Raw genomic sequence first — 23,897 nt, forward strand, 5'->3', positions numbered from 1 at the left:
ACTTGTTGCATTGGATATGTTAGAGATGTTATAGTAATTTAAAATAATAGCTATTTTATCAACCTTAAACTTTAACTCAACAAAAATGGATAGTAGATCTCAAGCAAAAGATTTTAGAAAAAATAAAATAAAAAATTTGCTACTATAGAAATGACAAAGCAGCAATCTGATGCAAAATTACAAGGCGTCGATAAAATAATGAGTAAAAATTTAAAAAATCCCCCAAAAACACGTGAGAAAAAAAAAACCCGTGAACTTTTCTTCACATCGGAAACTGCTTGGAAGCCACGACCGCCTTAAAATCCTTACCAAGTTGAATACTAAATATTTAATTAATTTTTGCAGCGATAAAAGCCTCAAAATATTCACCTGTATGCATCTATGTTTAACCGTATATAAACCCCGCCACCGCTCCTCCGCTGGCTGCCACGCTCCACACTCTCCGCCATTCTTTACCCCTTTGCCTGGCCTGCATAATTTTCACTTCAATTCCTTCGAACAAAACAGTCCCCGGCCTTAACAAGAAATCAAAATCTGCTAAAATGATGTACGAGGATACTGAATTTATGTTCGATTCTGCTTTTCTTGATTCTATTCAGAGATATTACTTTCAGGATGATTTTGACACTCCGGCGGAAACTCAGCAGGTTTTCTGCCGGAGGAGCTCGTTTCCTTGTTTGGGTGAGAATTGGGGGGAATCGACAGTTCCCGGAGATAATTCTGCCCACGTGGACGTTTGTAATAATAGCTCTGGGTGGATGCCCGCGGTGGCTGCCACGGCGACGGTGACGAGCGTGGTGAAGGATGTGCCAGAAATGGGCTTCAACGGGATACCGGGGATTTGGGATTTCACGGTGGCATCTCCTCCAGAAGTGGAGGCGGCTGAGCCGGCGGCGGCTCCTCAAGCAGTAATGCAGAAGCATTACAGGGGCGTGAGGAGGCGACCGTGGGGGAAGTTCGCGGCGGAGATAAGGGACCCAGCCAAAAACGGCGCCCGCGTGTGGCTGGGGACATACGAGACCGCGGAAGATGCGGCGTTGGCCTACGACAAGGCGGCCTACCGCATGCGCGGATCACGTGCCTTGCTCAATTTCCCGCTCAGGATCAATTCCGGCGAACCGGACCCAGTTAGAATCACGGCGAAGAAGAGGCTGCCGTCGCCGGAAAATTGTTCTCCTTCCTCTTCAGTGACGTGCGAGGATGGCTGTCCTAAGAGAAGGAAGAAGGTTTCTAAAGCCATGGAGCCGGGTCGGGTCGTATTAAAAAAAAATAATCAACTAAAAAAGTGATTTTTTTTTTAAATTTTAAATATAGCATGGTTGTCTGGTTGATCTGTTTTATTTGGCCATTTTGGCTTTATGAAGCTATCAAAAAAATATACTACGGAGTACAATTTTATATCTGTCTTGTAAATTCGGATGCAAATAACTAATGAAAATTGCATTTCTAGTTTCGTAATTATTAATTTTTTATGTTAAAAAAAGAACTTCTTATTATAATAAAACTTGAACTCTATATATATATATATATATATATATATATATATAAGGATTTCAATGAGATTACTTGTTTAGGTAAAATCGTGAGATCAGATCTTCTGCATCATGTAATATTTTTTAATACTCTAGATTGATTGGCGCACACACTCTGTTCGCACACATTTAATCACAATTCGCACACACTTTAACTTGAAATCTTAATCAAGCTAGACCATTAAAAAAGTTTGAGATCAAATATTGTACATCAATCTAAAAGATTTTAATGGTTTAGATTGTTTGACACACCCACTTCGTTCGCACACATTTAATCACCATTTGCACACATTTAATCACAATTTGCACACATTTAATCACCGTTCGCACACACTTCAATTTAGAATATTAAATCAATCTAGACTATTAAATTATTACATGGACACATAAGATCTGATCTCACGATCTTATCTAAACAAATAACCTCATATGATCCTATATCTATATATATATATATATGATGGCGTTCAGGTGCTTACGGGCCGCCCAAGAGAGAACTACAGACGTCGCAGCGCGCCACGTGTCCAAAATGTAGTTGCACTTAACGTTATAACAAGGTGCACGTAATGTTACAACTAGATGCACCTAAGTGCACCCATGTGCATAAATGTTAACAAGGTAAATTACTTGCGCTTGTAAGTGAAAATAGGTGCACACGTGCAAGTAAAATGTATTATAAGTGCAAGTAAATTGTACACTGAGCATCAATACTAAGTGCACCTAATGTTATAACTAGGTGCACCTAATGTTATAACTAGGTGCACCTAGATTGCACGCAGGTGCATTAATATTAACAAGGTAATGTATTTGTATGTAAAAATATTTGCAAAACTATGTGCATAAATATTAACAAGGCACTTGTAAGTGAAACTAGGTGCACTTATATCACAATTACTTGCACTAAAGTTCTAGTTCGTTACGAAAATGCCACTGCGTCGTTTTTTTAAAATTGCATCTGATTCAAATCTGGACACGTGGACGGCTGTGATGCGTTCTCATTTCTTTCTTGGGCGGCAGTTCCCACGCGAGTGTACCCCTATATATATATATATATATATATATATATATATATATATATATATAGTCATAATCAGGTGTGGTCGTGCTTTCCCGTGCAGTCGGTGCGGTTTACACCACTTAATGTTAAAAATACACCACACAAATATGCACTATTAGGTACACATCACCAAAAACACACCACTACATATGAAAAATACACCACACAGTGTCAAGAAATACACAATTAGGAACAGGGGAGTTATGAGGTATTTTCATTGTTGTGCATTTCTTAACATTGAGTGGTGCATTTTTTAACATTAAGTGGTGTAAACCGCACAGCCGCACGAGAAGGCGCGGTCACATTTGAACAGATTTCTATATATATATATATATATATACATATATATATACATGTATATAATATATATATATATATATACACATACATATATATATGTATATATATATATATACATGTATATATATATGTATACATATACATATATATATACATATATATATATGTATATATATATGTATATGTATACATATATATATACATGTATATATATATATATACATATGTATATGTATGTGTATATGTATATGTATATATAAATATGTATATGTATATGTATATATGTATATGTATATATGTACATATGTACATATACATATATACATATACATATATACATATACATATACATATATATATATATATATATATATATATATATATATATATATAAAAGTGTGTTGAGTATGAGGCGATGATGGTGACTTAAGGTTAACAAAATCGTGCTGGATAATGAACAATGAACATTCTTGCTGATAACTTGGTTCACTATCTTAATTAATACGAGTACCGTAGTAAGCTTTATGAAATCTATAATGATGGATGGATGACGTCAATTAATTAGTACTTCATTTTTTTGGAAGAAACTAATTAGTGCTTTTAAGATAGGATTTAATAATATTGTTTGCTCAACCTTTTAAAAAAAACTTTATGTAAGTTAAAGGTTGCAAAAATCGCTAGGTGCTAATCGGGCGGTCAAAAGGTGTCGAGGCGCCCGATTTTTATTTTTACGTTTTGTAATGTTTTATTTAAAATATTTTTTGAAAAATTTAAAATTTAGTAATTATAAATTATTTAATAATTTAATAATTAGTACTAAAATATTAAATATTAATCTAAAAAAATTTAGAATTGTAAATCGTATAAAGATTTAAAGAATCAAAACACAAGACAAAGACACAACTCACAAAGTATTAATATTAGAGTACCTGATTTCAAATTTTTTTATTACATTTTTTTTTTTGGGTTTGAGACCGATTTGAACAATTTAGGATTATTTCACTGAAAATGGCATCAGTTTGAGCAAAATAATCAATTTTAAAAAACACGAACAAATAGCTAACTGGCAGTCTAGACGACCGCCTAGGCCACCTAGTCTGTCGCGATCTAGTCGGCGCCTAGGCTCCGTTTAGACGCGATTTTTACAACATTGTGTAAGATAGGGTTTAATATAGAAAGAGATATGCTTGTTCTGTGTGTATCACTACAAGAAATTTCACATTTAGGGTCCGTTTGCAAAGCAGTAAAATGACTTCAGGAAAATGTTTTCCGGAAAATGAGTCATTTTTCGGAAACCAGTTTCATTTCCTATGTTTGGATATATTATAGACAACTGTATTTGTGTGTTTGCTTTGTTTTCTGGAAAATGAGAAGAAAACCAGAACTGTATCATACCAACCAGACAATCTCCATTAGCATACAAAGCAAAAATTACATCACAAACATATACGGAGTATACATATATATATATATATATATATATATATATATATATATATATATATATATATTTGTTCAATATTACCAGATCTGGTTTCCGCATCTGTGCGGAAACCAGAACTGGTTTGTCCGAACTGGAAACCAACCAGTTCGAACTGGTTTACTGGTTTCCAGTTCACCGGCGAACTGGAGGGTTCCAGTTTGCCGGTGGACTGGTTTCCAGAACTAGTCCGCCGAACTGGTTCCAGTTCGCGGGCGGACTGGTTTCGAGTTCGCCGGCGAACTGGAAACCAGTTCGAATTGGTTCCAGTTCGCCGGCGAACTGGTTTTGACTGATGCCGGTGGTTTCGGACCCAGAAATCAGGCGAGAAGGAAGGCGTTGGTGGAGGCGTGTTGCTTGAAGGAAGGTGTTGAACAAGAATGTAAAATGACTTACCCCAAAAAAAAAGGGTAAGTCATTTTACAAGAAAATGGGTGGATTTTACATTGACCATGTGGCCATTTTACGTTGACTTCCGGAAATCATTTTTCGGGTTTCCAAACACACCCTTAGTGACAATAGAAGTTGTGACTAAAACTATCGATTTTGGTCACTATTGAAATTAGTAACCAATTTTTGAAGTCGTCACATGTTGTCACTATATCCTCTGTCACTATTGTAGTAGTGACAACTTTTCAAAATTACTTAGACTTTTGTGACAATGTTTATGTACACTAAAAATAGTATTTGAGTGATACCAAAAGTGGTTACAATAAATGTACAATTTGTGACCTAATATGTTATTACAAAAAATTGATTTAGAGACAACTAAAATCGTTGCAATTAATTATTTTATTGCGACAACATTTTAGTCACAATAATTGTACTTATTTATGAAAATTGTTCTTTGACGCAAAAATGATTATTAGTGACCTAAAAATGAATACAAATAATTACTTTATTGTGATAACAAACATAATAACAAATGTTGTATTTAATATCATTTCTCCTCAATATTTTGAACAAATACCCAAAACACCCCTAATACTTTAATTTTTTTAAACATTGTTTCAAGAGAACCTCCGGCTTCTATTTTTTTTAAAAGGCGGAGCCTTCTATATATTTTCATGTCCACTCGAATTGGATGGGCAGTATAATGTATAATAATGGGGCGTTGAGCTCCCTCATTAAAAGGGAGCTCAACGCCCACTTTTTAAAACTTTTATGATGTGGGATCAAATTGATTCCACATCACTTTTTTTTTTAATCTTTATTATTATTATTATCACTACCACCACTGCCATCGCCACCGTCACCGCCATCGCCACCACCGCCACCGCCGCCACCGCCACCATGCAGGAGGGACTACCTTTAATTGTCTTAATTATTAATAAAAAAAACATAGGCTATTTTATTAGGTGGTTTTTCATTCACTGGATCAGTTCTGTATTAAAGTCAGTGTTCCCTTTACACAGTCTGGATTAGCGCTAGTGAGCAGACCAAATTACAGTTTTATTCAAATCAGATTTAGTCTTCATGATCCACTATTTATGTTCATATCTATACTTCTGGTTGAAGCTTATTTTGAGTGGATCTCAGCTGCAAAAAATTGAGGATGGTATGGTTAATTGTTCGGCTATAAATAGAGCTCAAACACATGGGATTTTTTACCAATTTTCTACATGCTATTTTGGTCCAGATTAATTTGAGAGCTCTATACTATTTTATTAGTTCTATATTGAGTATTAAAACAACGTGGTGAAGTGCTTGATGTTGCTGATTGGTTAAAGTATGTTCGCGGCATGCACTTGGTTAGCGTGAAGATGATGAAGGCGTAGATAGGAGTGTTCTGTAACCATTGGTGTTGTATGGTTGTTTTGTGACTCCTTGTAACCCCTTGTGATCATCTAGTGGATTGAGCTGACGTGAAGTGCTCCGCAGATGTAGGAGTGGAGCTCCGAATGCGTGAACAATTCTTGGTGTCTGGTTCCTTTTTATTTTGCTTTATTGTCTTATTTATGTTATTTTTCTGTACGTGATCCAGTGATTAATCCAGATTAATAAAATTGATAAAATTGAGTAGGAACCATAGACTTATCTTGTACATTCAAGATCCACAATACAATTTCAGCTAATTCGATTAATTGGCCTATAACAAAATTTTTATTATATATAATTTATTTTTATTATATATTTGATACAATCATATTGTAAAAATAATGCTGCATTAGATGGCTTTTAATGTACAAATAATTGGCTATTGGCGTTAATTAGGGTAGTCATCTGATTCATTTGATTAATTTTGAATCAAATTTAGAGATGAAGGCACCATATTGATAGTAGAGAAAGCAATTCATATGAATGACATTCTTAGTAAGAACTAATTACTCGTCACAATTATCATAAATTAGTGACAACACAATTATTGTCACAATTTAGTAATTTTTGTTATGGAATTATAGAGCGTGACAAATATTTGTAACAATTTTATCACAAAAAATGACAATATTAGTGACGGTAGTATTTTTTCTCACAATTGTTTCTCATTTATAATGGTACTAACCAATTGTATTTTTATTGACAAAATAAGTTGTCACAAATATTATAAGCAAGAGTGACCAACAACTATTTGTCACAAAAAGTATTAAAATTTGTGTCTACATTATATTTTGTCACAACTACATTTGTTCCCGCCATAATTATAATACCTCCAAAATGCATATGCATTTAGTCACAACAAATAGTGACAACGTATGTTACGACACTATTATTCTAGTAATAATAGTAACAACTTACTCGTAACAAATACTTATTTGTCACAATTACCATATTATTAGTGACCAAAAAAATGTTATCACAATTATCCACACAATAGTGTCAAATTATTTTTATGGTCACAAAAAGTGTATTATTTGTGCCTAAATTACAAAGTGTCACAAAAAATTTGTCACTAAATGTCTTCATTCTTTTAATGTATATATATATATATATATATATATATATATATATATATATATATATATTGTTAAAAATATGTGTGTATATATATATTGAAAAACACATTTTGTCATCTCTCAAATCACAACAATTTTTTTTTTGTGTAACCTAGGGTTTTTCACCGTCATACAGTGACTAATCCTCTCGCTAAATTATAGACACTTTTATTAAGTGGGACCGTTGGCCTAAAGATTTAAGACTCCCAAATCACAACAATAATTATTAGTTATGGAGTACATTTTAAATTTTGTATGTAGTATAGTTCACGTGACTTCAATATTTTTCATTATATGGAGATTTGAAACAATATATGAATCCGCACTAGGAGCTAGTTCAACCACTCAATGATTTGCAGTTAGCTTGTTATTGAAAAATCAATTGTGGTGTTTTATGCAGCGACGTACTACGCAATTGGACGTCACCGAAATGCCTTGATATGACGAAAGGGATCATTTCCACTTTTGGTCCCACGACGACTATAGGATCATTTTCACATTTAGTTCCTCACTATTAAAATTTTCACATTTAGTCCCACGACTTTTAAATCTATACCACATATGGTCCTTCTGAATAGATTCCGGTCATCGGTGACATTTTTCCGGCGAATGAATTATTTTAATGGGTAAAATTGTCTTTTTATACCAAAACAACACCAAAAAAAAAAAAAAAATCCCCAAAATCTTTTCATTCTTCCGATCCCTCCCTCATTCTGTTTCTTTTTCTTCTTCTTCACAGTAAAAAGGTTATCAAGCAGCTCACTAAACCATGGATGACTCTTAAAAGGATGAAAAACCTCCTAGCTGTGCAAAATTGCATAAACAACCTGCCAGGTACAAAAAGCAATCAAGATAATTGATGCAAGGGACGTACTATTGCATATATAAAGTAATATGCCGCACAAATAGAACATGAACAAATTATGATACCTCAGGATTTCGATGCCGTGAACAACAACGCCGCTGGAGGGGTCGACCTCGCTGCCGTCCGCCACTGTCACTGCCTCGTCGGAGGAGAAGAGGTAGCCACCAGCCGAGTGTCGCCACCGCCGCTGTACTGTGAAGAAGAAGAAAAAGAAACAGGATCAGGGTGGGAAGAAAAGATTTTGGGGAATTTTTTTTTTTCTGGGTATAAAAAGACAATTTTACCCTTTAAAATAATTCATTCGCCGGAAAAATGTCACCGGTGATTGGAATCTGATCGGAAGGACCAAATGTGGTAGAGATTTAAAAGTCATGGGACTAAATGTGAAAATTTTAATAGTCATGGACTAAATGTGGAAATGGTCCCATAATCGTGGGACCAAAAGTGGAAATTTCTCTATGAGAAAGCTTACATATGGAAATTTAAAAGAAATAAATGATCGATTATCGGACACCGTTAATTAAAATAAGAAATAAATATAAATAACTAAAAATTAGTTAAAAATTTTAATTGATATATAATACATTCTTTAATTGATAGTAGAGTAGATAGATGATCTTTTGAGTTCCAATCTCTTTGCCCATAAAATATTATTCAAATCATGCACATGAATGGGCAATCCTAATGAGTTGTTGATTGATTCTCTCTCATCCAGTACATCCATATAACCATACAGAAGTAACGCTAACAGACTAACTAAACTAGTCCTATATAATAGGCTTACAACCTGGTCAATACTACAGACTAGGTAACAACATAATATAATATAATGTGACAAACAATATAATATGACTAACAGTCCCCCTCAAGCGCAAGGTGAGTGCGGAACCACATTGAGCTTGACCCTCAAGGCTGAGAAGCGAGCGGCTGGTAGCGGTTTGGTGAAGATGTCAGCGAGCTGATCCTTTGCAGAGACGAAGTTGACTAAGAACTCCCCTGACGCAACTTTGTCTCGAACAAAATGGAAATCAATTTCCACATGCTTGGTGCGAGCGTGGAAGACAGGATTCGCTGCAAGATACGTAGCGCCAAGATTATCACACCAGAGAGTCGCCAGAGTCCCAGTGTGTAGCCCGAGCTCTCGGAGGAGTGATATGACCCACGAAACTTCGGCGGCTGCATCCGCCAACCCCTTATACTCTGCTTCAGTCGACGAGCGTGCCACAGTTCGTTGCTTGCGTGAAACCCAGGAGATTAGGTTGGAGCCCAGGAAAACTGCATACCCACTTGTAAACTTACGGTCGTTCGGGCACCCGGCCCAGTCGGAATCAGAGTAGGCATGAACATCAGAAGAAGCGGACTTCACCAACTATAACCCGTAGCTTAGCGTGGCTTTCACATAACGCAGAATACACTTTAGGAGGCCCCAGTGTTCCTCAGTCGGCGCATGCATAAACTGACATAGGCGGTTAACCGTATAGGATAGATCGGGCCGCGTGATAGTGAGATACTGTAGTGCCCCAGCAAGCCGTCGTTACTGAGTGGGATTCTCAAACAGTATTGTTGTTGGAGAGACAGTTTGTGTGACGGTTGCCGGAGTAGTAAGGGGAGGTTTGCAGTCAGTCATTTCGGCCCTTTGCAGAATGTCTTCCATATACTGACGCTGAGACAGAAGTAGACCATCTGGGACAGAAAGCGTCTCGATCCCGAGAAAGAAACTGGGAGTACCCAAGTCTCGGATCTTGAACGTGGCAGATAGTCGCTGCAGGAGAGAGTTAACTAGACTGGCGTCGTTACCCATCATAATGATGTCGTCAACATATACAAGGAGAAACACCCGAGATTTCTAGCTCGAGTAATAAAATAGCGACACATCAGTCTTGGACGCTGAAAAATCTGCAGACAGTAGAAAATCATGTAGCCTTTTGAACCACGCCCTTGGTCCCTGTTTCAAACCGTAGAGAGAACGCTGCAAATGACATACATGATCAGGATGTGTCGGATCTTCATACCCCGGCGGTTGCCGCATGTAGACTGTTTCAGCTAAGTGTCCATTGAGAAAAGCGTTATGGACGTCTAGCTGTCGTAGCGTCCACCCATGAGAAACCGCTAGAGACAATAGCAGGCGAACCGTGGTTGGTTTAACCACGGGGCTAAACGTGTCGAAGAAATCCTTGCCGGCTACTTGATTAAACCCCTTTGCGACCAAGCGAGCTTTATACCTGTCAACCGTGCCATCGGGCTTACGCTTGGTGCGATAGACCCATTTGCACCCTATCAAATTCATACCTGGTGTGGGAGGTACGAGATTCCAAGTGTTGTTATGCAGTAGTGCATTAAACTCTTGGTCCATAGCATCCCGCCACTCAGGGTGCACAACCTCCTGGGAGTAGCAAGTGGGATCTGAAGTGGTGACGAGAGCATGGAACTGCTCACCAGTGCCCTTCGTCATGTGCCAGAGCTGCATAGTGTGGCCCCGCTCCAAAGCTTGTGTGCGTGCTCCACGTCGAGTGGTAGCGGGGGTGGCGGTTTGCCTGTGAGGTGTGGTAGAATCTGTAGATGAGCTTGGCTCGGGAATGTGCAACTCTGGTAGGTGAGGTGCGGGAGCTGGAGAACACCAACAGAAGGGATCACGGGACCCGAACCCCACGGAAGACATGGCCTTGGCATCTCAACTTGTTCTCGTGAATCTGTTGAAAAAGGAAAGACTGTTTCGTCAAATCTTACATGGTGACAAACGAAGGTCTTTCCAGTATTGAGATCAAGACACCGATATCCCCGGAAGCCTATAGGGTAACCTAAGAAGACACAGGGTGCGGAGCGATACTCTATCTTGTGCCGATTGTATGGCCGTAGATAGGGATAACACCTACACCCGAAGACTTTTAGAAATGCATAAGGCGGAGGTATCTTGTGTAGACACTCATATGGACTTGTGAATTGTAACGAGGAGGAGGGTAAACAGTTTATTAGGTATGTTGCTATCTCAAACGCGGAGTCCCAATGTTTGAGGGGAACCGAGGCTTCAGCAAGGAGAGCTAACCCGATTTCAACAACATCTCGATTCCGGCGCTCAACCCGGCCGTTTTGCTCGTGTGTGTAAGCACACGACTGCCAGTGGATAATACCTAAAAACTCAAACATAGAATGTAAACGGCGGTATTCCCTACCCAGATCAGATTGAATGGCTTTTATAGAACGTGAAAAACGGCGTTCAACCATCACCCGAAACAATTCAAACACTTTATATATATATTTGATTTTAACCGAAGGAAATAAAACCAGGAAAAACGGGAGTGATCATCTACTAATAACACGAAATATCTAAAACCCTACGCAGAAACAACGGGGGCAGGACCCCAAATATCCGTGTACAGCAAATCAAGAACATGACTACTAGATTTGACTACCCTATCTAAAGGAAATCGGGAGGACTTTCCGAGCTGACAAGCTGTACACAGTCGAGACATAGACGTTTTATTGGGTGTGACCGAGCATTGCCGTAAGACTTTTTGTAGGACTTGTGCGTGAGGGTGACCCAGCCTGGAGTGCCAAACTGTTGATGACGCACGAGCACTTAGGAACGCAGAGTGGACTCTCGGAACTGACAGCTTGTACAAACCTCCCGTGCTAAGACCCTTAAGGAGTACTGTTTGGGTGCGACAATCCTTCACAAGAAAATAATCACGGTGAAATTCGAAATACACATCATTATTATGTGTGAAGCGATTTACAGATAACAAGGGAACAGACAAATTCGGAACGTGTAATATATGAGACAAATTAAGGGTGCGAGTATTTAAGGATATCGGTGCATGCCCAACCCGGGAATTTCCAGACCTGTACCGTTGCCCACACGCAGAACATCACCACCATTGTAGGACTCGGATTGCGCCATCACCGAAGCATCGGGAGTCGCATGTGCGGTAGCCCCGGTGTCGGGATACCATTCGTCGGCCGCGATTGCCGATCCTCCATCACCGGCGACAGCAACGTTCGCGTGTGTCGGCGGATTCCCTGCATAACGCTTGAAGCAGTAGACCGCAGTGTGTCCGTGGGAGCGACAAATCTGACACCTCGGGGTTCCGCCGTGGCCACGGCCTTGTCCTCCACGACCACGACCATGGCGACCACGGTTCTGCCCGGTATTAGACTGCCGCGAGCCATTACCTGCGTCGGTGTTCTGCCCTCGGCCTCGGCCCACGTACATCGCGGTGGGTGATCCAGCAGCGGCAGTGGTGAACTCATCTGCCCAGATGTACTCCTGCGCCTGTAGACAGTCGGCTAGGTGAGGAATGGTCACGGGATTACCTGAGACCGTAAGGGAGGCCGCCATGGTGCGAAACTCTGGCCGTAAGCCCCTGAACACGTGCAGATTCTGTTCGTCGAGGGACATCGGCCGGCCGGCGAGGGCAAGAGCCTCGATGATGGGTTGTGCCCGGCCGAGGTATTCAGCCAGAGAGCTGTCTCCCTGCCGGAGTGATTGGAGCTGGCCGAGGAGGTTGAGCGACCGCGCGCGCGTAGAGGATCCCAAGGCGGCGGTGATCGACAGCCAAACCTCACGGGCGGTGGTGCGTCCTACTGCCAGGTACATCACCTCATCGGAGAGGGAGGAGATGATCAGCGAGAGGATCGATTGATCCTGCTGAATCCATGACGCGTAGACCGGGTTGACGGCTGCCGTGGGCAGAGTGCCGGTGGGGTGATTAGCGTCGCCGGAGGGCATGGCTGTTCGCCGTCGACGTAGCCTAACAAACCTTGGCTACGGAGGAAGGGTACGATTTGCGTCCGCCAAAAGAGGAAGTTCCGGCTGGTGAGCTTTATAGAAACGAAATGGTGAGCGACGTTTAGTGTGTTGGTTGTGGCCGGTAACGGCAAGGTGGTGGCGGAAACAGTTCGCTCACTGGAGTTGGTAGACATTTTCGGTAGAGAGGAAACAAAGAAACCTAACACCGTCTGATACCAAATGAGTTGTTGATTGATTCTCTCTCATCCAGAACATCCATATAACCATACAGAAGTAACACTAACAGACTAACTAAACTAGTCCTATACAATAGGCTTACAACCTGGTCAATACTACAGACTAGGTAACAACATAATATAATATAATGTGACAAACAATATAATATGACTAACAATCTTTCTACGTACCATGGACCGGGATTCACAATGCACTATAGATCTTAGTGCATTATATGCGTCTTATGTTGTGAGTCTTTATGTATTGTTTTATGAAATTATGTACTTTAAGAGTATAAATTCTGTACATGAAACAAATTAATAATTGTGTCTTATATTATGGATTTATGTGTCTTGTGTTGTGCAATTATGTGCCTATGAACACAAATTATATATATATCTAAATTAAATTTGAAAAATAAATAAATATATAAGATTTATCTGTGTCTTGTGTTGTGATTTTTTGTGTCTTATGTTATGAAATTTTGTACCTTATGAGTATAAATTCTATACCTCTCGTCGTTTCGTTCTAAGGTTTATAATGTTATGTGGATTCTAGTCCATATATAAATTGCCATGAAAGGGCGCATTGAGAATAAATGATTACAAGGAAACTAACTAAACCCAATTTTTATTTTCACTTTATTTTATTATAACAACTATATAAGACTAGTAATTGACATCGTGTGTATTTTTTTTAGGTGGAAATAAGGTGTTAGAATTTAATTAAATTTAAATTTATTATCAGAAAAGAATCAAATGTAATTTATTATTAAGTTATTCTATGAATCTTTCTACTTTTTTCTTTTTTTCCTTTCAAACTTCAACCCTATGACCAATTGAGATGCGCAAGCGGTATGTCTTATTTTATGAATCTTGATTATATAGAATATGATGGTGTGCATTATGATTATTTGTTTAGTTTTATTTTATTTTTGAAGGGAAGAAATCAATGCATTAAATCATCAGTCAAAATATGTACACTGGACTCTGGACTCTGGACTCTGACGGTGCATGAAGCCACTCACCATAAAAGTACATTTCGAAAAACAGAAGTTATATAAAAACGATTAGAATGTCAAACCCACAGTACAATGTCTTTAAAGAGGAGAAGTTGGATTCCCCCTCAAAGGGATTTTGTGTAAAAATTGAATCCTAAGTCACTAAGTGTTTGCTTCTAACCGACGTTAAATGTTATCCAAACTATGCATTTGTTATCTTTTCTATAGATGCAAGTCAAAGTGCATGCAACTCTAATTCTTTTTAATTCAATGGTCATCGTATTAAATTGCCTCCCCGATCATATACGGTGTGTTTGGTTCATGAATTTTCACACTAGGAATGAGAATCAAAATCATAGTTACAGGGCGTTTGGTTGAAGTAGAGAATTAGTTGGAAAAAAGAATTGTAATTTAGTGGAATTGCAATTCAATGAATAAAGTATGAATTGAAATTACAGTGTTTGGTATGCAGAAATAAGAGTATAAGAGTATAGGGAATTGAAAGGTAAGAAGCGACAGAATGACTAAAATGCCTTTATGTAGTGTAGTAGTAATAGTAATAATAATAATAATAATAATAATAATAATAATAATAATAATTCTTTCAAATAATAATAATAATAAGTATAATAATAATAATAATAATTCTTTCAAATAATAATAATAATAATAATAATTATTATTATTATTATTTCAAAAAAAAAGAATAATAATAATAATAATAATTCTTTCAATAGTAATAACAATAATAATAATAATAATAATAATAATAAAATTATTTTAAAAAATAAAGGATATGAGAGGAGGGGCAAAATTGTCTTTATACTAACAAAATTGCCCTTCCTCTCCATTGAATTGCAATTCATGGGGGGTACCCACTGAATTGCAATTCCCTCTAACCAAACAGTGTAATTTGGCAATTCATTGAATTGCAATTCCTTTACACCCAAATTCATCCCAACCAAACACCCCCTTAGTGTTTGGTTGACAATTTTTTTAAAACACAGCTATAAGATTTAATTACCCCTTCAATTAAAAATCTTCTCCCTAATTATAAAGATGTATCTTTAAATCCTATTGGTAATCTAATTTTTAAGTTTGGATGAGCACTTTTGAATTTTTGTTTTGATTATTTAGTTATTTGTTTGTTTATATTGGTGCTTTGGATGTTACTTGATGAGCACAAATGATGAGTGTAAAAAGGGTATAATGTCGTTCCGCTGAGGATTGGTGTTATGGCACGAAACTGTGTGAATTACCAGGCACTAGAGTATATGAATTTATAGAATCCAAGTAACAGAGACTGAATGATGTGGAATAAAAGAAACCAATTAATTAAGGTGAAAACTATATGATAAAAGGTATGGGCCAGATTAGGGGATTGTAATCTTGATGGTCCAACCAACTCAGGATTAGGGAAAAAATATTTAACCAAGGGATATATGGGCAATGCACAAAAGAATTCTACTCAGCTACTTTCGTAATCAATAAGAGAATTAGGCTAAAATTGCCCCACTGTCGTGATGCATCAATCATAACCTTAAGCACCTAAGCATTGTAAGCCCCCAAAATTACCTCTACTTTCATAGCAGGAAAATTAGGTTGAAATTGGTAAGGCTCGAGGTCTCCATCCAACTTTCGTTGTAATAAGTCCCTCTCCTAGACTAGCAATTAATTCTGGCCACAAACCAATAACTAGTGCAAAGAAATCCCCAAATCAACATAAACCCTAGGTAAGAGATTCAATCCCTTTATGCAATAATCATAAATTGAACATCAAGATTAACAATGGATCCCTAATCCAAACCCATAAACGAATTACTCCCGCATGATGGGAGTAAACATAGCAAAGCAAGAATAAATAACCATAAACATCATAAGAAATAAAAGGGAAGAGAAACTTAACTGACAAAGAACAAATCCAACTTCAATCTTTGATTCCAATCTTGAAATAAAATAATCTAATGTAAAACTAGTCTAAACTATGCTGGGGAAATATAAACTAAAAGCTAGGGTTCAGAACTCTGTAAGGGAACCTCCTTCAATTGTAGAGAATATGTCAAATATATAGGAGGTAGATGGGCCTTGGCCCATTAGGCAACTTCCAATTCTTTTCCAACTTGTATTCTTCCTTGTAATTCCCTTTTCTTCCAGAACTTGTCCAAAATGCTCCAATATTCTTCCTTTGTTGTTCCTTGTAGATAAATCAGCACTTGGACAATATAACACATAAACAATTCCCAATTTCACTAGGATACAGAAAATAACCTTCAAAACAACTAGAATAAGGGGTGAATAATTGTACAAAATAGCATATATCATTACTCCGTATTATTTAACGATCAATTGCCTTATCTTTTGTTTTTGTATTTTTAAAATATTTATTTTTATTATAAGGTCATACATAACCAATCAAACATCAATGTTGGTAATAATTCCAATTTCACCACACTACGAAATTAAACATGCAAAATACTTTTACCAAAACTCATTACCATTACCAAGTATTTGATTTACTTTCCGATTCCGATTCCCATGTATCGAACCAAACACACCCATACAGATGACAATCATTACTAGTCCCCTCAACTTAAAAGTGTCAAACGCACGGGTTTGGCCCATTTATTTTTTGGACCAAGTCGGCCCGATTCATAGCCCTAAATTAAAAATCTATACTATTAATAAAAACAAAATCCTCCATTTTAAATTCCTGCCCAAAAACACACTCCTATATTATTAAGATTTGCATAATATTGTAAAATATGTTTATACAATTCATATTCGTAATATAATTGTACATTAAAATATGGTAATACATTTCATAATGCAATATATTCTTTCCTACTTTCGTATTATTAATACAATTCTAGATTAAAATTACTAATAGTAATAATACAGTACATATATTTTCCTGCAATGTAATCTATCTATACTATTAATAAAATCAAAATTTTTCATTTAACTTCTCTCCTAAAGCACTCCTATACTATTAAAGTTTGTGTAATTTTGTAAAATATGGTAATACAATTTCTATTCGTACTGCAATTATACTTTAAAATATGTTAATACAATTCCTAATAAAATATATTCTTTCCTACTTTGCTACTTGTAATATGATTGTAGATTAAAATTACTAATAGTAATAGTAAAATACATATAATTACCTACAACGTAATCTATACTATTAATAAAAACAAACTCCTCCATTTTAATTTTCCGTCCAAAATACTTCTATACTATTAAGGTTTGCGGAATATTGTAAAAAATATGTTAATACAATTCCTATTCATACTACTATTGTACACTAAAATATGGTAATACAATTTCTAATACAATATATTCTTTCCTATTTTCTTATTCGTAATACAATTCTAGATTAAAATTACTAATTGTAATAATATAGTACATATAATTCTATGCAATGTATTTATTTATACTATTAATAAAAACAAAATCTTTCATTTTAACTTCTCGCCCAAAACACTCCTATACTATTATGGCATGTTTGGTTGGATGGAAAATCAATTCCATGGAAAAGATTTTCTAAAAAGTTGAGGAAAATGAGTTATTATGTTCTTTGGTTGGATGGAAAATGTTTTCCATGGAATTTGACTTACCAAAAGAGAAGGAAAACGAAGTCTTAGGTAGAGATAGGTATTTTGCTTTCCAAAGAGATTGGGAAGAAAGTATTAAGCCCTTGACTATTTTACCCTAATCAAAATTGATTAATTACACATGTATATATAGCCAAACCATTAATTACTAAGGCCATTTTGGTCTTTATATTCATAATTCCTTACCATTCCAAGTCCAACCAAACAATGGAATTCATATTCAATTCCAAGTAATTTATTTTCCACCAACTAAACAATGGAATCTATTTTCCTCGTAATTTGTTTTCCATGCAATTTGAATTCCATTTCCTTCAAATATTTTCTAGCGAACCAAATATGCTGTTAAGGTTTGCGTAATATTGTAAAATATGGTAATACAATACCTATTTGTACAACTATCATACATTAAAATATGTTAATACAATTCCTAATAAAATATATTCTTTCCTACTTTCCTATTCGTAATACAATTCTAGATCAAAATTACTAATAGCTTTATTTCCTACATTCATATTCAGAATACAATTATAGATTAAAATTACTAATAGTAATAATACAGTACATATAATTCCCTGTAATGAAAAAGTGCAAAGCCAATGGTAACTTAAGGTCGAAAAGTGAGTATGACGAATACTCAGGGACGAATTCTATAATTACCCTATAACTTAAGGACGAAAAATGTAATTTTTCCCTTAGAATTACATGATACGTCGACATAGTATTGCATGAAATCTATAACTATACTACTAATAAAAATAAAATCATACTTTTGAAATTTCCGCCCAAACACTTAATAATAATAATAAGGAATAATGGAAAAGAATCGGTAAAAAAATATTCTCATATTTGTAATACAATTATACTTATTAATTTACAAAATCTCGAAATAATAATATTCATTGAAATTACACTATAAATATTTTTCTAACTGTAATACAAATGTACATGAAGCATGCATCCTTATTTCTTCAAATTATAATATTGAAATTGCAATAATTTAGAAAAAAGTTATAGTATAAATATTTTCTTATCGGTAATACAATTCAACTTATTATTTTACAGAATTTTCAAATAATAATATTGATTGTAATTACACTATAAATGCCTTTCTAACCCTTAATACAATACTACAATAGTATATGGAACATGCATCCTTATCTATATCTATACTATACTACTAATAAAAAAATCCTACTTTGCAACTTCCCGCCCAAACTACCTCCCAAACTATGACTATATAAAACATAAAAATTATTATGGTAAATAATCGCTCAATAAATATGACAATTTCTATATATATAGTTTTATACTTAAGGTATAATTGTTGTGATTTTAGGTCGTTCCCTCGCGTGATTGATCTTCGCTCGATTACGTTCGCCACACAATCGTAATAGTATCTCAGGTAAGATATTGTAATAAGAACACTATTAATAAGGAAAATAATATGTAAAGACAAAAGGAAAATTCAATAAGGGGAAAATCACTTTCTCATTCGTTACTGATCGGGCATTTTGGCGAGCTGTCGTAGGCTCCCAAATTAAACCTTAAAAACGTAGTGGTGAGAGTAAGAATCGTTCCCACGAAGAGTAACTCGTTTGATTTATGAGTTCTAATTAAAGAGGGGGGTTTAGTATGAAATTAACATTCAAAATAAGTAAATAAATAAATAAATAAATAAATAAGAATAGAAAAGATAATAATCAAGCCAAAGTTTACGAAAGAAATCAATTGAACTTTTAATACTTGGTCTAAGAAAACATTCACCACTGGATTTTAGTAACTGATCATAGATTCACGGTTAATTCATAACAATTGAACATTCGTTGTGGGATTAATTCCCGATTTTCCTTAGTCATAGGTAATCAAACACAAGCGGTATCAACTACCTCTAACTATCAAATAACACAAGACAAGCACTTACATTTAATTTGATAGCAGCATTAAAATGAGAAAATCAACGAAACTGAATAACATAAACACATGCGGTTATGTTTAATTTATATTAATATTACTAAATTAATACTAACGCCATATTAATAAATCCCAGTTGCTACATAGATTAGAAAACCAATTGAACGAATCGTTAACTAATCTAGCAATAAACTGTTCAAATAATTAAACTAGTAGGCCTCCTAGCAATTAACTGGAACAATCATATAAAATAAAACACAGGGAAATATCAATTACTCAAATGAAGATGAATTCAATATAAAAAAAATTAATTCCATCTCACAGTACAAATTGATCCAGGGTTCATGTAATCTTGACCAAGTTTAGAGAATTAGCCTCGCAGGGCCATGAGCCAGAAAATATTAACAGAAAAATAAAACTTGCAAACTGGAGAAACTATCAAATTGTGCACAGCTAGTCTACTTCCTCAACAACAAAACTCACTACTATTTATACACTCTTAATCCCAACAAAAACTCTTAAATTGAGGAAAATAATTAATCTGAAAATTAATTTGAACCTCTCAAAAGTAGACTCAAATGGTGAAATAATCCTTGCCATCAGTTTCCCCTGTTGACCGACGAAATCCTCTCCCTGCTGTTTTGACCAGCGAAATCTCCTCCACGCTTTAGCCGTCGAAATCTTTGCTGCTGTTTTGACGAAGTATCCGCCTCTGCTCCTTTTGTACGTACGCTACTGCGCAGGGAACAATTAACAAAAACTAATATTTGAATTTCTTTTCTTTCTTTTGTTTATTTAGTGAGATCATTAGGTATTATATCAATCATTATTGTGTGGACCATGGTCCACACAACTGTGTTGACCATACTATCAAATAATGCACATTCAATATAAAAATAATGTACATTCAGTATAAAAATAATGTACATTATATTCAGGGGATGTACATTATTTGTGTACTGAATGTACATTATTTTTATAGTATAAAAATAATGTACATTCAGTACAAAAATAATGTACATTTAGTACATTAAAAATGTACATTTTATTATGGTCCACACAATAATTTGCCGTATTATATATTTTGGGCTAACTTTACTAAACAAATAAAGAAATGGGCTATGATGTTATGGGCTTATTAACCCACACTAATTAAAATATAACTCTTATTTTAGGCCAATAATTAAAACTAGCATCTAAACCTTACTAATGCCCAATAATTATTATAAAATCTTTATTCTCACTAATCAACTATTGAATTCTAAAAATATTGAAATAAAATAAAATGGAAAATAATAAATATAAATATACTATAAAAACCTACTTAAATTAAAGTGTAAAAATATACTTGTCAATTTCCCCAACACTAAACATTTGCTTGTCCCCAAGCAAAAATTATTATTTGCTAAATTAAAATAATATTCTCAAAACTCATAACACATCATGAACAACAATCTAAGCACCCTGCAATTAATAAGTTAGCACCCGAGTTCAAAATATGGAGAGAACTAAATAAGTAAGCCCTCACAGGAATATTACTCATAACGCTCAAGTGTTTGATGGGTATAAATTAATTCCACTCAAGTTCATTCCTATAAAATTGCTCTACCATAGGCTTGCATATCTTCTCAATCACCACTACAAGAGCCATGCATGACACAAATCATAAGGGCTTTTCACAGGTTGTAATGGGGCTAGGGCCACGGTACGAAACATTTAGGAAAGTAGCTCAAAAAGCTTTCAAACTAGAGGAGCAAACAAATACAAAGAATCCAACGCACTCAATTCCCATTCAGAAACACTCTCTTATTGACACTTCAACACTACTATTATTCTTAAAAACAAATAATTCTTCCTCCAATATCACAAGAACTTTCCCTTACTCCATTTATTCAATAGTAACTTCAAACTCAAAAGTAACTGATGATTCTTTCTCATTTTTCCATAAATTTTCAGCAACATTTTTTCCATTTTCAAACATATATTCTTCATTTTTCCATTCATTTTCAATCTTTCATACTTTTTTTTTTTTGGAATCATGAACTGCCTTCACTTTCTTTGTTTTTTTTTTTTTGAACAAGAATTGACTTCATTTTCTTTATAAAGACAAAAATAATTGGCAACAAGGATACAACCCACCTCACTCTCAATCTTATTAACAAAAGCAAGTGATATCCCCCACACTCATTCTTCACAAACCACGTAGATTACATAAGGAATTTAAAATTTGCTCCACTAGTTATTCAGCTGGGTCAAGACATTAATTTATGGTATAAAAGGCTTGTAATGTGGTTCAAATAAAGAAAAGAAAAGGTCAAAAAGCTCAAAGTGGGTTAACAAGGAAAAATAAATCATAGGACAAATCAGTTATTTGGCTAGTGAGGCTCAAAACCAAATAATGGCCTTAATCACACTTGAATCATGCATGGTCAAATTAGCTTTAACAGAGAATCAAGGCAAGTTCTAGAGAAACAAAATTATGTAAGAAATCACACAATAGAAAGAAAATAAGACCGAAGTGTCAGTCATTGGCTCAAAGTCTCACAGGTTTATTGCTTACTTAATCTAGCCACCACTTATCAAACAAGAAATGCTAACAAACTAATTACAACTTGCCAAACTACTTATTCAATCATGTTATGAATTTCAAGAAGGAAAAATATAATATTTAATACTTATTTTGCAGAAAATAGTAGTAAAATATTTCTGAATTTTTTTATTTTTTTTATAAATAAATCTAAATTCCCTCCCCACACTTATTATCAACATTGTCCCCAATGTTGAGTAAAAATGCACAGAAAAAGAATTATTAAAAATAAGACAAAAATTAAAAAGAAACTCCCCTTTCAGTTGCTCTTATTATTCAAAATAAATTGGATCTTCAAGAAGTACTTCTGCAACGTTTTCAACTCGAAACTCATCATGGTAAAGTTTAAGCCTATGGCCATTCACCTTGAATATCTTGGAAGTCTGCAAACTTTGAATCTCTATTGCACCATGAGTAAAAATATTAGTAACAATAAACGGACCAACCCAATGAGAACGTAACTTACCTGGGAATAGACGAAGCCGTGACTGGAAGAGTAGGACTTTTTGTCCAATTGAAAATTCCTTTCTCAAAATCATCTTGTCATAGAATGCTTTCGTCTTATCTTTGTAAATTCTTGAATTCTCGTAGGCCTCATTGCGAATTTCCTCCAACTCAGAAAGTTGTAACTTCCGATGCAGGCCACTTTCATCAATATTCATATTAAAGTTCTTGACAGCCCAATATGCTTTGTACTCCAACTCAACTAGAAGGTGACATGCTTTTCCAAACACAATGCGATAAGGGGAAATACTAATAGGTGTTTTGTATGCAGTTCTATACGCCCACAATGCATCATCTAATTGCAAACTCCAATCCTTCCTATTTGGGTTGACTGTTTTCTCAAGGATTGACTTGATCTCTCGGTTGGACACCTCTGCTTGCCCATTAGTCTGTGGGTGGTAGGCAGTTGACACTTTATGGGTGACATGGTACTTCCTAAGCAATGCTTCAATAGTGCGATTACAAAAGTGAGTTCCCTGGTCACTTATTATAGCTCTTGGAATCCCAAACCTGGAAAAGATTATAGACTTGATAAAATCTGCAACAACTTTAGAGTCATCAGTCCTGGTGGCTTTAGCTTCCACCCACTTTGAAACATAATCAACAGCAAGTAAAATATAGACAAAACCAAAAGATACAGGAAATGGGCCCAGAAAATCAATGTCCCAAACATCAAAGACCTCACAAAATATGATCGGAGTTTGTGGCAATTCATTTCTCCGGGATAAATTACCTTACTTTTGGCAAGCATCACATGACTTACAAAATGAATATGAATCTCTAAATAAAGTTGGCCAATAAAAACCACACTCCAACACTTTCCTTGATGTTCTCTTGGCACCAAAGTGGCCTCCACAAGCATAAGAATGACAGAAAGTGAGGATTGAAACAATTTCATCATCAGGTACACATCTTCTTACCACTTGGTCAGCACAATGCTTCCACAGGTATGGTTCATCCCACACATAGTACTTGGAATCACTCTTCATTTTATCTTTCTAGGCTTTAGACAACTCATGAGGAAACTTGTTAGCAACCAAAAAATTGACTATGTTAGCATACCATGGTAAAATCGCTGTTGCAGCAAGTAGGTGTTCATCAGGGAATGCTTCTTGTAGTGGTGGTTCAGGTTCGATGTGCACCAAACGACT

General features: G+C 35.5%; 1 protein-coding gene across 1 annotated transcript; it reads left to right on the plus strand.

Annotated features, from left to right (window-relative positions):
- Window positions 1–371: 371 nt before the first annotated feature.
- LOC116002811 (ethylene-responsive transcription factor 2-like) lies at window positions 372–1,401 on the plus strand. The gene has a single exon (XM_031242978.1). The coding sequence runs from the start codon at window positions 543–545 to the stop codon at window positions 1,287–1,289; it is 747 nt and encodes a 248-aa protein (XP_031098838.1). The 5' UTR covers window positions 372–542; the 3' UTR covers window positions 1,290–1,401.
- Window positions 1,402–23,897: the final 22,496 nt, after the last annotated feature.

This window comes from Ipomoea triloba, chromosome 13 (assembly GCF_003576645.1).
Source record: "Ipomoea triloba cultivar NCNSP0323 chromosome 13, ASM357664v1".
NCBI lineage: Eukaryota > Viridiplantae > Streptophyta > Magnoliopsida > Solanales > Convolvulaceae > Ipomoea > Ipomoea triloba.

Coding starts and splice junctions, on each gene's coding strand:
- LOC116002811 (XM_031242978.1), top strand. CDS start 543: ATGATGTACGAGGATACTGAATTTATGTTCGATTCTGCTTTTCTTGAT.